The sequence below is a fragment of the Melopsittacus undulatus genome, chromosome 4 (assembly GCF_012275295.1).
Source record: "Melopsittacus undulatus isolate bMelUnd1 chromosome 4, bMelUnd1.mat.Z, whole genome shotgun sequence".
Taxonomy (NCBI): Eukaryota; Metazoa; Chordata; class Aves; order Psittaciformes; family Psittaculidae; genus Melopsittacus; species Melopsittacus undulatus.
The window spans coordinates 46,587,612-46,603,619 of NC_047530.1; the positions used below are offsets into that span (position 1 = coordinate 46,587,612).

The 16,008-nt window shown below is 35.5% G+C and overlaps 1 protein-coding gene across 4 annotated transcripts in view; it reads left to right on the plus strand.

The window, feature by feature from the left end:
• GPHN (gephyrin) overlaps positions 1–16,008 on the plus strand; it is a 286,661-nt gene that overhangs the window by 148,637 nt on the left and 122,016 nt on the right. For all 4 annotated transcript variants that reach the window (XM_031049092.2, XM_005149265.3, XM_034062164.1 and 1 more), the window contains exon 4: positions 2,539–2,631. In XM_031049092.2, coding sequence (XP_030904952.1) covers positions 2,539–2,631 — 93 coding nt within the window. The remainder of the gene's footprint in view (positions 1–2,538; positions 2,632–16,008) is intronic.

Consider the following 16,008-nt stretch of genomic DNA (forward strand, 5'->3'; position numbering starts at 1 on the left):
GCTGGGTATAAATAGTATGTTATTCCCAAGGATTCCCTACTTATTTAAATGAGAAAAAAATAAATGTATTTAAAAGCGGAAATGCAAAGAAACAGGTAGAGAGCACAGATATCTGATCCAAAGCTTAAGGAGACAACTGACCCACCATTTTATTTCTGTGCAGCAAAAAAACATAATTCATGTAATTATTCTAGGACTTCAGTGAAATCTGAACAGGTAAGAATCACAGATGTGTGCTTTTGAAATAAAATTGTGTCTAGAGGAACTGACTACAGTAGCTGCATTTCTTCCTGTCTACCTTGATACTAGAAAATATCTGAAAAAGCCTATTTTAGCATACTAATTGTTAAATATGTTAAGCTTTATAATGCCTGGGGGATTTTGTTTTGGTTTTGGTTGGTTGTTTTTCTTGGATTTTTTGTTGTTGTTGGTTTTGGTTGATTTTGTTGCTGTTGTTTGTTGGGATTTTTGGTTTGTTTGGGTTTGGTTTGATTGCCTTTTTTTTTTTCCTGGAGGTCTGTATTTTTATCCATAATTCCATTAGCAGCATAATTCCATTGATTTGAATGGAGTGACAGTGATTTGCGTAACTCTTTGATGTAGTCTCATTTTACCTTGAAAGCTTATCATCGATGAAACAATAGAAGGGAAAAGATACACAAAAATATTTAATGATATTTTCTCTGGTTGAAATGTTACATAATTATTCTGTTTGTATAGCATTGGTAAAGCCAAATATCAGGTTTATGGCCTAGAGGAATTCTCATTTGAAGATAAAGCAAATTCAGTTCCCTGCAGAGCCAGTGGCGAATCAAGCTGCACTGCTGGCAGAAGCAAAGTGAATATGAGTAGCTTGTTGTCCTCAGCTAATCAGGGTGGTGCTTCCTTTTTTAGGTACTTAGAATGTCAATGAGAATGTTTTGTAAGATTTGTGGGCTAGAGGGAAAACAACAAGCTGAATATCACTCAGGTATTTTTACATGGTTTTAAAATGATGTGTACAATTTACATGTTTAAAATACAGTGTGAAACTCAAAGTTAAACTTACTGCCTCATAGTCAAAGGTCATCTTACTGAAAAATTATGTGTCTACTGTAACTAGAACTTGGTAGAGAATCATATGTCTGCCTAAGTATACTGATGCAATAGTAGTAATACACATGTAATTATTGTTCAGTTTATTTGAAGAGTTAAGTTATTAACTGATTTCTTTAGCTTTTTGTGGGCTATTATGAGACTTCCCCCCCCATGTTAATTGGAGTGGTTTAGAACTGTAGCAAAATGAGAACAGAGGAAGGATTTATTTTCTCTATAAAACCAGTTGAAGTTTGGTGGGTAAAATGCTCCATAAAAACCAAACAAACAACAAAATCCAACACAAAATCTCCCCCTCCTGTTTTATAATGACACGTATTTATTGATGTTAATAATTTGTAAAATATACACAATTTGCCAAACACAATTTAACGCTGAACTTCTCTCAAGTATTCTCTGAAATTTGTAGCTGTTTCAAGTCAAATATGTTTTTAGATGATAAAATAGAGAAGATGCCACCTCTTCAAAATAATTTTTCTGATGCATAAGTATGTTATTTGAGCAAACAATTTTGAGACTTAAGATGGTGTTTACCATGTAATTCCTGCTTTTTCAAAACATAAATCAGAAGTTAGACTTAATAGTTCCTTTCTATACAGATCTGAGACATTATGTATGTTCTTTTCTTGAGCTTATTTGAAGTGTTCGTGTAAGCAGAAACTTCCGGTAATTTAAGTGTGAAATTAATCCAAGAGATGATACAAAAGGGGAATTGGAAGAAATAGGTAAAGAAAGAAGAAATAAAGACAAAACCTTTGGCTTTGAAGCTTCTTATAAAGTAATCCTTGGATGCATTTGCATGATGGATCTTGCAGGCGGATACAGGTTTATTCTCTAGTGTCATGAGTTCTTCATTACCATAATGAATTGAATTTATATGACATTTCTTAAACTCTCTTAGTCCAGCCTTGGAACTGGTTTACACAGTCCTACTGAGATGTTGTAGGGAATGTAGAAAAGATGATTATAGATAATCTTTTGTGTTGAATCATGTGTATTGTTACATCTTTTAATAGATAAACTTACAAATACATGGTTTGTGCTTTTTTCAGGCTGTTAAAAGAGCACAGAAACCAAAGTTACTGCAATGAGAATCAACCTTGTAGTCTGAATTAAATGAACACAATCTATTACTTCCCAAAATCAGAATAAACTGTGTTATAAATTAATAACTGTGAATTCTTGTTTTCCATTTCAGGTGAAGAGATGGAGAACAGAATTTCAGTTTCCATTTCCGAAAATATAGATACTTGAATTATTCTGCCATATGCTGGTTATAAATACTGGTTTATAATCTTTGTATGAAAAGCCATGAATGATTTTACAATTTGCTATATTTATTGTGTATATGTTATTAAAACATTTCAAGTCTTCAAGTGTTTTCTGATATATGTATCCCACTTACTATGTGGTAGATCTGACAGGATTCATATTCTCTTTCAGGAGACGCTGATAGATTGGTGTGACGAAAAGGAACTTAATTTGATTTTGACAACTGGAGGAACGGGGTTTGCACCACGAGATGTCACTCCAGAGGTGAGATAGTCCTGGAATAAAAAAGATCTGCCATTTGGTGTAGAAATGTATAAGTTTGCGGGAGGGAGGTGATTTTTTTTTAAATTTTATCTGTAACTTTGTAGTATCTATGGACAGGTCAAGTGACACACAACTGGGAAGCAGAAAAAGCAATAGGGAATATAGCACAAGAGAATTACTCTGACCTTGGGTTCTATCTCAAAGGATGATTTTCAGACTAAAATGTAGCATAATGGATTTCCAGCCCCCTTACAAAAAAAAAAATCAAAGAGCTTTTTGGTGTAATTTTCTTTAGTAGTACATTGCAATGCTGCTAAGCAAAACCTTGTGTGGCTTTTGTTGTCTCTTGCACAAGGGAAAGGGGGATAAGAGAGATCCTTTAATTCTCCCTTGCAGGCCACTGCATTGTCAACTACTGCATTATAGGTTAGAGTGTGAGAGGCAGATAGCAGGGGGAAAAAATTGCTTGACACCACATTATCAAAAAAAGCTAAACAGACACATCAGTAAAGGTAACATGCACCACTAAATGTTGCACAGGAAATCTGTTTGCATTCCATGTATAAGGAGCTAAGGTAAGGAAATGATAAAGGAAAAGTAACCTAATAACCTCACAGCTATGGGTTGTCTTATGAAATGAGTGTGTGATTGCAGTTGAAATATTTTCTTATTTATGGTTCAAATTAGATTAATAGGAACTTCTAAAGTCACATACTTTTTTTGGTTTGCTTATGTTCGCTAAAGGGCAGAATTAAGATTGAGTGCCTGAAGTGTTTCTTTCTGTAATTGAACATATTTAGATTTCTCTTAAGTACTCATATAACTTTTCAATTGCTTAGACTTTCAACTTTGAGTTGAGTTCATTATAACATGCCTACAATGCCTTTGACTTACAAATGTGTTCTATCAACCATGGCTACAGTTTAGCTTTTTTCTATTAGGAATCTAAAAATATTTTAGTAAATCTATTATATAACATTTGTGTAACTAAAAAACATGTAAAGAAAATGCTCCTGTACGATACTTCTGATGTTTTTACATTATATACTAGAAACCTGGAGTAACTAAAACCTAAGGTTCAGTGTATCAGAAAATGGGTAGAGTCTAAGATGATCACAGCATGCTAGAGCTAGTAAAACTGAATTTGAAGATCATTCGCTGTGCTAAAGCAACACAAAATTGGAAAGTGTGTTGGTTTAAATTGATTTCTTCCTTTCAAACTAAGTTAATGATTTTGAATGTTGCATTCCCAGCATTGTGTAGAAGGAGGGCTGAATTTCTGTTTCAGTTTTCCTGATTTATTATCTTTATTCAGGGTTGACACTAAGCAGCAGTGCCAGAGAAAGCATTGCAGACAGTGCCAGAAACAAGCTACAGATCTCAAGCAGCATTTGGGACAAGAAATAAGCAAATGAGAACTCCACACATAAACAGATAGTGTTTTTCATGCATTGCTTCATTTCTGTTACTCAAACTAATTAAGACAGGTGGTGGTGATTTTTTTGGTTAGTTTTGATGTTACAGTGAGCCATGAAAAAAAAGGAGTTGTTTAGACTATGTAATAAAACCACACTGATATAAAAAATCATTAATAACTTGTGCTGTAGAACAGTTGTTTTTAAAGCAGTAGGTATACAAGACTTGAAGTGATTATAACAGACTTACGTATTCTGACTGTTGAATTATTTAGATATTTAACAATAATTTATACAGGACAGTATTTATTCACTTTTCACCCTTTTAACTTGCATTAAACTAACATTTAACTTCGATTAACTTGCAAGCCTAAATTTAGATCACAACAGAGAGATTGAATCCCAGTTCTAATTACAAAGTCGCAATGATAAGGTTTGTTCTTATGACAGGGTTTATTAGATCATTCATTCAAACAACCACTTTTAATGTAAGAAAATTAGCTTGGCAGTATGTATCATTACAAAAAATTATGAAGAAGCATAAGCTTTGGCCCCATATGTACTGTCTTCTGGGTCAATGAGTGCCAATTTGAAATGGGAAATTCATTTATGTTAACATAATATGTGTAATTGCACTTGCATTGATGTAGGGAGTGGTTTTAAACTCTTCTGTGTGTGGTGTTTGGTCAGCACGTTCCTCCCATTACTGAACTGGTAGTGAAATGGTGTGATCATGACATTGTGCTGTTGACATGCCATCTTTGAGACATGATTTTAGAACCGGTAGTAATTTTGTTTGAATACTGGAAGACATGTTAGTATTTTTCCTGTGAGTAGGAAGGGTAGTCCCTTGGGTCTTATTTCAGCTGGAATGATTCAAGTCCTGCTTCTCCTTAATGCACTTGTACTTTTGATTAGAAAACACATTTTTCTGAGCATATATACATGATTCCTATTGTACTGTACAAGGTAAAGTTACTTCCTGAGAGTATTTACAGCCCAAAGAATTAATGCTAATTGAATGTTCTAATTATTTATTAAATTGAAATTAAGTGCCTAACATAATATATCTAATGAAAATAACTTCTTTAAATTTCAGGTATTTATGATTAGACTTCCAAAAAAAAATTACTTGGTTTCCCCACTCACTTTGCCTTTTGAACACTATATCAGAATCATACCAGGTTATTGCAATTGTTTTGATAATGTGTAATTACTTTTTTTTTCTTATAATGGAACCGACAATTTTAGGTGTACTCACAATATCTGATTTTCCTTACCTATCTCTGGTCCCTAAATGTGTAGCCTCTATCTAGTCAGTGGATGTGGAGAATCTTTTGAACCAGTTACTGATTCAGATTTTTCAGGGGTGAAGGTCAGTTAAATTAAGGAGTGTGAATATCCTTCACTTTCTTGTCTATGCAGCTAGAAGTGATGAAATGCAAGTGGATATTTAAAAAGCAAAATCCACCCAGTGGATGGCTGAATTTGAAGGAAATTGTGTTGTAGCTGTTATTAGGGAATGCTGTAATTCAACTGCTGTTGCAGTTGGTGGTAGTTTGCATTTGGACAAAAGCCAAAGTGTAGGCTTAATTTTGTAGATACAACCACTTCTTTTTCACAATCTTATTTTGCCTATAGTTTATGGGGATAGTCTTTAAACCCATGTTGGAAATGCTCATACAGTCTGTTGTTTTAAAAAGCGTTTGTTGGTGGACAAACATCAGGCTTTTGCATATGCCCAAGATTTAGGGAACTTTTGGTTTACGTTTTCAAAAGCAAACATGTTTTCCATAAAACTACAGTGCTTGAGTGGCAGACAGTTACAGTTACAGAATGTTAATGATATCATACGTTAGCTGTTATGAAGAGAAAAAAAAATAGTGGCAGCATTTTTATTGATCACTAGATACCCTTCTGGGATAGGAATGCGTTTTCTCTGTTTCTTGGTCAACGCAAAAGAGAAAGGAAAAATCTCCTGTATACAGACCCTCTGCATAGTTTTCTACCTTTTGGCTTCTCTACTTTTACATTTATTCTTTTGCAAAATTGTACATCCAAATAGTTGACTTGTCTTCCCCCTAACAGAGTCTTCTTACTATTTTCTTATCTTTCATGTCTGGTGTGGATCACAAGTCTTGTTTGCCTCAGTACAAAGCTAACTTTATATACATAGATAATAGCACTAGCAGTCAGTTTGTTGTGCCTCAGCTGATGCTAGATGTCCTTCAGCTGTGTCACTGTGTGTATTCACAAATTGTTCAGCCACACTGCAGGTATGCCTGAAATTTCACACCCTGAAATTTTAAGATAAGACTTTAGAAGAAGCTTAGAACTCTTTTTCATCATGTAAAACCAGTCAGGTGTTTCCTTACTCTTCCTTCTTTTCCAGTGCTCTGGAAAAATTATGAATGCTTCATTTGATTCTTGCTGATTATATTCATCAATATTTATATATTTAAATTTATATATGTATTTAGACACGTGCTTGTTTTCATTTATGACAATATGTGTGTATTTGCCTATTTTGTCACCAAAGTTCTGTAGTCCATGAAAAGAAATCATTCTGTGGAACTCCCTCATGTTTGTCAGCATCTCCCTGAAAAATCATGCTTAGAATGAACAGAATACTCCAAACCTAGCCACACAAAAAACATGTTTGGAGAGAAGAAGGTTTATATTGTGCTCTGATATAAAGTCTGTGTATTCAGTTCAAAATTGCACCAGCATTTTTACAATCAGTACCATTTACAAATTTTCTGTCACCTTGCTTTTCTCGGTTCCCTACGGTAACTTTCACTGTTGCTGTTTTTCACATTTCTCCTTGGAATTTATTGTGGGGTTTTTTCTTCAAGTTTCATTTGAATTCCACAGACTATTTAAAAATGTCTGTATGCTTCCATTTCTGTGTCCCAGATAGCGCTGGCAACCCTCCTAATCTCTATTCTTTGTAATTTTCATATGTTCTGTCTGTTTCTTTCTCCTTCAACTCTGTTAATGAAATAAGATGCTTGTGAGAAAACAGGGTATATCATGTTATACCCATACTCAGAGTAACATGTTCCCTCCAGGTTAATCAAATCCACTAAGACATGTTAAATAACACCTTCCATTTAATAGGCAACAATTTAAAGTAGAAATAATATGTAGGGTTTTTTGTCCTCCCTGATTCAAACAGTGCCTTTCCAGAGCATCTGGGTTTCTAATATTGTGGACATGGCAGTACTTCTGGTCTTCTTTAGCAGTATTCAGCTCTTCTTAGTGCCATATCAAAGACATTTTACAGTTGTCACTGGGCCAAAATAAACAATTTTCTTTTACAAACTGTCACTTCAGGACAATCTTCATCTCATGTGGGATGTTAGTCACTTTGTGATAGGAATACTATGAAGCTATATGATCTCTAATTACCCAGGCTGTTATGTCAGTTTTTCACATTTCAGTATTCAAGGTACCCTCCAATTTAATAACCTTTTCGAGCATTTATTTTCATAGTCTATTCTAGGACTGTAGTTTCCCATATCTCTCAAGGAGGTCTCTCTTCCTTGACTTCTGTGTAGAGCTATTGTGTAATGAAGTGTGCTGTGTATATAAAATGTCTAATCCTGTAACTTGCCATCAGAACTTTTGAGAACTACTGTTCATAGTATAAATAGATATGAATTACGTCACATCTTGTATGTTGAAACTGGTATTTTGGTTGTAGAGTTCTAGCTCACATCTAGCTTGCCCCTAAAGGGTGTGAATTATGAAACCATGCCAGGTGTATCTAGACAACAAATATGCTTAAATGGAACACACTGCTCTGTGAGACTCCTTCCAAAATGTCTGCTACTTTATTAGAAGTTTATCAGCAATTCTGTAGGGTACATTCTCTTCTTCTGAGTCCTCCAGACACTTCCTAGCTTACATGATTAGGTCTTTATCCAGTCTGCTTTAATTTGTCAATAAAATTTATTTTTTGAAATGCTGTATTTGTGGTTATAAAAATCAAAATTTATTTTTGTGTCATATTAATTTAATTAAAAATTTTATCATTCGATTTAAAGTCTCATCTTTGGAAAGGCATATTATTGTGGTAGAATTAATATATCTAGTTGCAGAACATTTTCACTAAACAACTACTACAAGTTTCTTTGAGAAGCAGCAGTGTACAGATTATTTGCACTACACAGTACACTGTCAGGTTACAGCAGTACCTGTCTTGGGAAATGTGAAACTGGTTTAGCTGACTTATGAAGTGCTAAAAAATGTGCTTTCTGTTCTCTTGTTTGAGTTTCTGAGGAAAACTTGGTAACACATCGGCATCACTGAAGAGCTTGATTGTGCAATCATGAACTGCAGTCACTGCATGGAAGCACCAGGACAGCTATAGGGAGAAATGAGAGGCAAAGAAGCCAGATCCCATTTACTCAAATATCAGGGGCTGCAAAAAAAAAAAGAAAAGAAGCCCCTCATCACACTCCAAACTCCCAAGCAAAAAAACCCCAAAACAACCCAAACCCAGAGGAAGTAGGAAACATATGGAAAGAGAGCATTCCTGAAGAATGCTTTTTTTGGATAAATAAAGAGGGATTGGCAGATTCTTGATATTCTGCTACATAAACAGCAGTTTTGAACATATTTGTGTATCCAGCTGAAATACTGTATTGAAAGAATATATGTCTCTCAATTTGTTTCTATCTAGATTTCCTGACATAGACAAGTACAAAGATGGGGGGGAAAAAAAAGAATAGAAATACAGAGGATACTTTTTTCTCTGTATCTGAGGTTGATGTGTCAAAATGGGGAGCTGCATGTTTTTCGGACATTCCCTTTTAAAAAAGTTTCAAATGACACAATGGATATAGAAAAATGTGGTCTAAGAGAGATGCTTTCTGTGAGAGTTACACAACTCAGTCTGTTCAGCTTATCATAAAGAACACTGGGAGGTAACTTGGGTTTTGCCTGGGTTTTCTTTGGGAAATAATGTAAGGTACTAACAGCTTGCTTAGTCTGCTAAAGAGAATTGTAACAGCTGGTGATGGGAAGCTGGAGTCAGAAAAGTATAATAAGAAAATCATCATAATGGAAAGTTTTTATGTGTTTGGGTCGGTTTGATTAAAATTAAGATATCAGTCACACAAACAGATTCCCATCTGTCAAATCAAAGGTGATTGAATGTGAGAGAGGTATAAAACTTAAGTTATCTCGGACTCATTCAGAAGTCATGGATGATGTATAATGAGTTATCCTGTGTGGAAGCCAAAACCTGATTTTAGTCTTAATGGTTTTTATTTGTTAAATGAGAAGATAGTTTGAATTAAATGGATCCTGAAATTGATGAAGAAAGTTTTGTTTCCTGCATACAAAGGGATAACATGAATTGCTTATTTGTCTGTTAATGGAAAATGCAGAACTCTAATAATATTGGCTGAGGATGCTGGTGGAAATATCTTTTAAATTATTTAACTAATATATTAACCTTCTGTGTAAAGTTGTCTGACCATCATAACCTAAAGATAATACTAATAGAATTCTTGCTAAGCAATTGGGTATTTTTACCTATTTGAGGATCAAATTGGTTTATTTTAGCTTTCTTTAGTACTCTCAAATACCAAATAGAAACTCTGTTTTCTGTCTATCAAACATGTATGCAAGATCTTTTGAAAAGAAGAAGCAATAGTAAAACAGCAGTAAGGGATTCAAATGTTTCATTTGAAATAAAGCCACAGTAACAAGCCACGTGAGAAGTAAAGCCACAGTAACAAGCCAGGAAATCTTGCTTCTATTTCTTAACTTTTGCAGTTGATTTTTTATTCCAAGGTAATTTCAGAATGGAAGTTGGAAGAAGCCTCAGCATATCCTGTGAGTGGAAAAATGGTTCATGTCCCAGTGATTCTAAATACTTTCAAAATACACCCAGAAGAACAATATGGTACTTTATATTGAGGGGCCTTCTCCTCCTCTTGGCATTACTGATGCCTTTTAGACATGTTTTCATTGTAGGGACCACAACTCTCACAGGTATCTCTGTTAGTTTAAATCATCTGGCTTGGCTCTTACTAGCAGTTTAGCAGCAACAGTTCATAGACCTTGCAATCCTTTCTGTAGCTGGGGAAGAAAAATGTGCCTGCTATAGAATTTCTGTATAACAAAATTTTTAGTTTGGGACTTTCAGATTTTTTTCCTCTTAGGCATTTATAAAAACAGTTTCCATTAAAACATCACTTTACAGCAGGTAATAGGGAACTGAAAAAAATTAAACATCAAGTTAAGTCAAAATAATAATGAAAACTTTGTCAGGCCTGTAATTATGCAGTTCTTGCTCTTAATCTTAATCACAGAATCCCAAGGGTTGGAAGGGACCTCAAAAGATCATCTATTTTTTTAGCTGGTCATGGCCTATTGCAAAAAGTTTAATAAAAGTTTAATATGGAGAAAAAGGTAAAAAAATATATAGACATGTTAGGAAAACTGTGAAAGCAGCTCAAAGAAATTATAACTAGAGGGCAAATAGTAGTCTGGATTTAGAGTGTATCAAAAATTTAGTCCTTTTGACATAAGCACACCAGAATAGCAAAATTACTATTAAAATAGTTGATCATTAAAACTAATGCTTATTAAAAAGTGTAGAATTTCTCATTTGCTGCTTGCCTACAGTGTAGAAGCTTTTTGAGCCACTAAGCAAAAAGAAACTAGAAGAATCCTGGAAAGCAGCTGACTTCAGTAGTTATTTTAGGATTATAACTAGTCCTTTGCCTGCTTTTGCTAACTGATACCACGTGGAGCAGTGAAGCTTTAGCAAAACGTAGACTCAGTATAAATACCAGAATAGAAAACAGAAATTACTATTGTCACATTCAGGCGTGAGGGTATTACCAGTTACGAACAAGAGACTGATTACTTTTCCACCTTCTTTTTACACCATGTTTTAGCTTCCTACCACTTCATGCATATATTCTTTTCCCAATTATTTTGTAGTGAGAATACTCAAATTAATAGAGGTGCATTATCTACTATTTATTGTTGACATTTAAACTTTCAGTGGATTTAACAAGTCCATCTTTTCCTTCACAAATGAGCATTTTGTCACAGTTCACTGAGATCAGTTTTGTCATAGTTCATTTTCATTGAGCCTTGAAAGTATGAGTGAAGGTGCTAGCAATTTTGGTCTTGCTGTGGTGCAGCTAACTGTAGTTGCTGCTGGCCTTAAAATCACAGGATTTTATAAAACTACCAGTACGTGCTCTAAACACCTTGTACTCTATAGTATTAATATCTACTCTGGTTCAGGCAGAGTGTGCTCTTCTGGCTGGTTTATGGCATTACTAATTGTATGATGGAAATATCTTGGTCTCCTCTGCCTAAATTTCCTGTCATTTAGGTTTAAGCCCAACTTGTATTTGATACAGGAGTCTTTGGATATGGAAGAAATTCTTGTTCTATGACCCAGATTTCTAAATTTAAAGTTATGTTAACCTCTGATATTCCTATGCCTTGCTCAGCTAGAAGGAGAATGAATGGCTGATATCCAGAGGATCAGTATAAAAAATGTTCCAGCAGTTTAGCCTATTATTATGGTATTCCTTAAAAGCTTTGTTGCACATGAGTACCTGGCAAATTCATACAGATTCTTTCTCTGTGACCTTTCTGAATCCTAACTCAGCAGTGCACAACAGAACTACTGATTCTTTTATTGTGTCTAAAGTTCTATACAGTTTGCAGGAAAGGGAATAGTCAGCTTCTTATTGCATACTGTTGCCTTATCAAGGAGAGTTGTAGGTTTTCAGTGTTACAAATAAGGAGTTAATGTGCAAACAGATAAGTACACACATAATGTGGACCTCTAAGAGGACAGAAATAGTGAAGTTTGAGTCTTCATTGACTTTGTTGACTTTTAGTTACTGGGAAGATACTTACTGAATAAAAAGACGTACTGAATAAAAATGACTGAAGTGACATATGAGTTAAGTTACTGAATTTTATTACTGCTGGGATTTTCTCAATTCTTGCATTCCAGAGTTCATTACATGTTTCTGAAATAGAGCAGCAGCCAAAATTTCAGAAACATGGTTTAATTTGTTTCCATGTTAAATAACAGAGTGCTCAAGTTAAAGAGGAGACAATAAGGTAAATAAAAAGGTGTTAAGTTTTGCACTTCTGCAGCTTGCCATAGTGGAGGGTTACCCCACAGGACTCATAACACTTAATTCTTTTTATTAGAGTGTGGGTGTATCTAAGCCAAACACCATCCTACACTAGTCATGAGTAACAGATAATGACAACTTCAGTTTATCTCACCAGTGGCCTGTAATGGCTAACGGGTACTCCTGTTCATCTTCACAAGCTATTTTTGCAGTGGATATGGGAATGAGCTCACAAGACCATCCCCTTTTCCCTCTTATGCACCCTGTGCTAGAGGTAAGTGTGGTTCTGGGGAATAAGGGTGGGATGTCATGAGATGAAAGTGATGTGGGCTTCTTAAATTTTTCACAAACCTCATAAAGGCATGTGTCTAGGGTTGGGCAAAGACTCAGTTGAATTCTTATTTTTTTGCCCAAAGAGATTACCCAGTCCTAAATTGACATGCTTTCCTTGAACTGGGAGTCAGAAATCCCTTTTCTCTTCTGTTTTTCTGCTGCAGAATTTCCCAACATTCCCATTATGTGGGCTCCAGAGAGGGGTAAGCAACATCTTCAATCCCACCCAATCATTTCCAAACTAATTCTTTGCTAGTATTTTTTTGCTTTTTTAATCATCATCAGAAACAGGTTTTAGACACATTTTTCCCATCTGTTTGATTTTTCTTGTGGATTCTCATATTTTGTTTTATAGGAAGGTCCCATGGCCTCCCCAGGTGCTAGGGTCAGACTCATCTGCTGTTTCCATTTGTGTGCTATTCTCCTGTGGATATTCATGGTTCACTCTGATCTAATGATACTACCAGAGGGTGAGCATCTAGATTCTTGGGATTGTTTCACTCATGGTATCCTAAGTTATTGAAAAATCACTGCCACCCTGCTGCTCTGTCAATCAGTTGGCAGGCTTCTGGTTTGTCCTTGCTGACAGTCACATCTGATTTTCTGTGGGCTTTGGTCTTTTGCAGCCTGTCTGGGGACTGCCTGACATTCACTACTCTCTTTTATTCTCTCTACCTGCTGGCTGTGTGACACTGTCCTGCAATCTTGGCCCTTTAACCTGACTGTCTGGCATTACCTCTTGACCAGCTAATTGCTTGACATTGACTACCTACTGCCCTGTCCATCTGTTGAACGGCATGTATCGCCTCTTTATTGTCCGTTCGATCTGATTGCACATGGGCATTGGCCTTCTGCTGCCCTGTCTCATGCTCTGAGTGCCTGGGCATCACCTTCCTGCTGAGTGCATCTGCTGACTTTGTGGAATTGCTCTTCTGCTGCTTGGCACACCTGCTGACTGCTACTGCTTTATCAACTTGCTGAATGTCTGGCATTTTCCTCCTGCCTTTTCATCTCTCCTTCAATACAGTATCCCCTTTCTGCTCTTTGGGTCTGCATACTCACCGATACTCGCTCTTTTGCTGTCCTGTCCATTTGCTTTTATGCCTGGCATTTCAATCATGTTGTCCTGCCCACCTGCATAGATTTTATTTTTAAATATGCACCAGTCTGAAAAAATAAGAAGAATTGTAAGGAATGGGGGAAAAAATATTGCTTGGCCCCTTCATGATCTGATTCAGTTCAATATACCAGCCAAAACCTGATCTCAGTACCAGCATCCAGTTTTTTCATAGAACTGCTCAAAACTTTTCCCTCCTTACAAAAAAAAATAATAAAGCTGAATCGTATTAAGTTTTTGTTTCCATCACTTCATTTGATAGGCTTATTACTGTTCAGTACTACTATATTCAGTATTAAATTTGACAGCAATTAAGTATTAAACCATATCACTAATATTACCTACAATAGCTTTCAGCATCGATGGAAGGTAGGTAATAACGGGGGAAAAAACAATCTCTTGCTGAGTCTCAGAAAGATTAAGGTTTTATTGTAGAGATGTTCAGTAAACACAGTGGATCAAAGGGGTAAATAAGAAATATTACAGAACTCTTAATTTGAAACACAAGGTTACACCTAATGTAAAAAAAGTCATTGCATGAGTACAGTATTACCAAACTGCAGTGTGTCTTCGTTGCCGCTTCCTACTGTTTACCAAGAAAATGGTCAATTGCCATTTTACAGGATCTTTTTGTCACTGTCTCACAGATCAAGAACAGGACTTGACTACATCTATAAGGACCACAGTAAGGGGATAAATTATTCTCACAGCTTAGAGTAAGAAGCAGGATTTCCTTCTTCTTTTAATTCAACTCACTTGCCTTTTCCTAGCTCTGCCACAGTCTCTAGCTTATTATGTGTGTTTGTGGGTTTAATTACACTTTTAAATCCAGCCCCAACTAGGAACCAGAGAGAATATTCTGTCATAATGAACACTATCATAATTTCAGAATAAATTCTTCCTACACTTAGAATAACTGTATGTAATATTCTTTCAACTTTAGCTTTTAATCTCTTCAGATATAATATTACTACTTCTGCTATCTTCAGAGATACTCTAAGTATGCAAAATTATACATAACCATGCAGGAAGGGCAGCATCCCCTTAGTCAGTAAGTAGGCTGTTTCACATGTGGAATCAGAGTGAGACGCTGTGGGAGTACACGCTGCTCACATGCTCCCAAGACCAGCTTACCCCTGTGCAGGATTGCTGCCCATGCAGCAGATAATGTTCCAAGTAAGAGCAAATAGGAACCTTCTCCGAGTTTTCAAATTAACCTCTAGAAATCCAGTAAACTTTTTTCTGCTCCAAGAAACTGGAGGACACAAATGTCTGTCTTTACTTCCTTACCATCTTCTAGGCTCCCTGTCCTCTCCTCATCCTTTCCCACCCTCCCTTGCTTCTCCGAGAATATTTTTTTTCACGACTTTGCGAACTTTTGAAGACAGAAGGCTGGCAGTCTCTCACTTCCTACCAGCTTCACACTGTTGAAGGGTCTGGTAACAAGCACAGATCTCAATAGCAATTCTCTTTCTCCCAGTGTTAGTTTGCTGCTTCCCTAGGCTGTTGTTTGAGAAGTGACTTTCAAATGCTGGAAGGGAAGAGGAAAATTCACTCTAGCACTGCAGGGCTGCAAGACACTGCTAGAACTCCCTTCTTATCCCAAGGGCCATAAGTCATTTTTCTGTGTTTGATTTTAGTTACATCTAATATAGTTGTTTGGGGTTTTTTTAATCAGTATCACCTCAAAAAAATGGCTACTTTTCAAATTATATTCAGGTTATATAAATTTTCAATGCAGAACAGAATCAGAAACTGGAGGAAATAAATACAATGCTTTTTCTTGATTGAAAATTATACCTACTGGAGAACTGATACTGTTTGATACAGTGCTGTCTCAAACCGCTTCACTGTAAAATATCCAGGAAAATCAGTTTTCCATCTGCGGTAGTAAAGTTATGTTCAACATATTTTGATCAGTTTACAAAAATATAATTAAGTTGGAAGAATCCATTGTGGGTTTTGTCTTATAAATGAGTCAATTTAGTTAAAGAAACACAAAAAATTGCATACTAACCCCAGGAATAGTATCATGTCTATCAAATCCCAGAAACAGTTTGTTTTTAATTTTGTTGTTTTTTAAATTTTTTTTCTGGTTGATTTTGTTATTGTTATAATTTAGTCTATCCTGTGCACTTTTCAACAAAAAATTAGCTTCTGGAGCCATCATGAAGAGTTACAAGTCTTTCCAGCATATAGAGTTTCCCTTTCCAGGATAACTAGATTTCCTGTTATCAGCCTAATTGTATCTTAGTTTTATTTGCTCTTGTTAGACTCTTTTTCTTCCTTATTATCTCTAAAAAAATAGAATTTTTTACATTTCTCATAGTAATTTCCTGAACTATGTCTAAATCCTACAAATTATTTGTCAGACAAGTGTTCT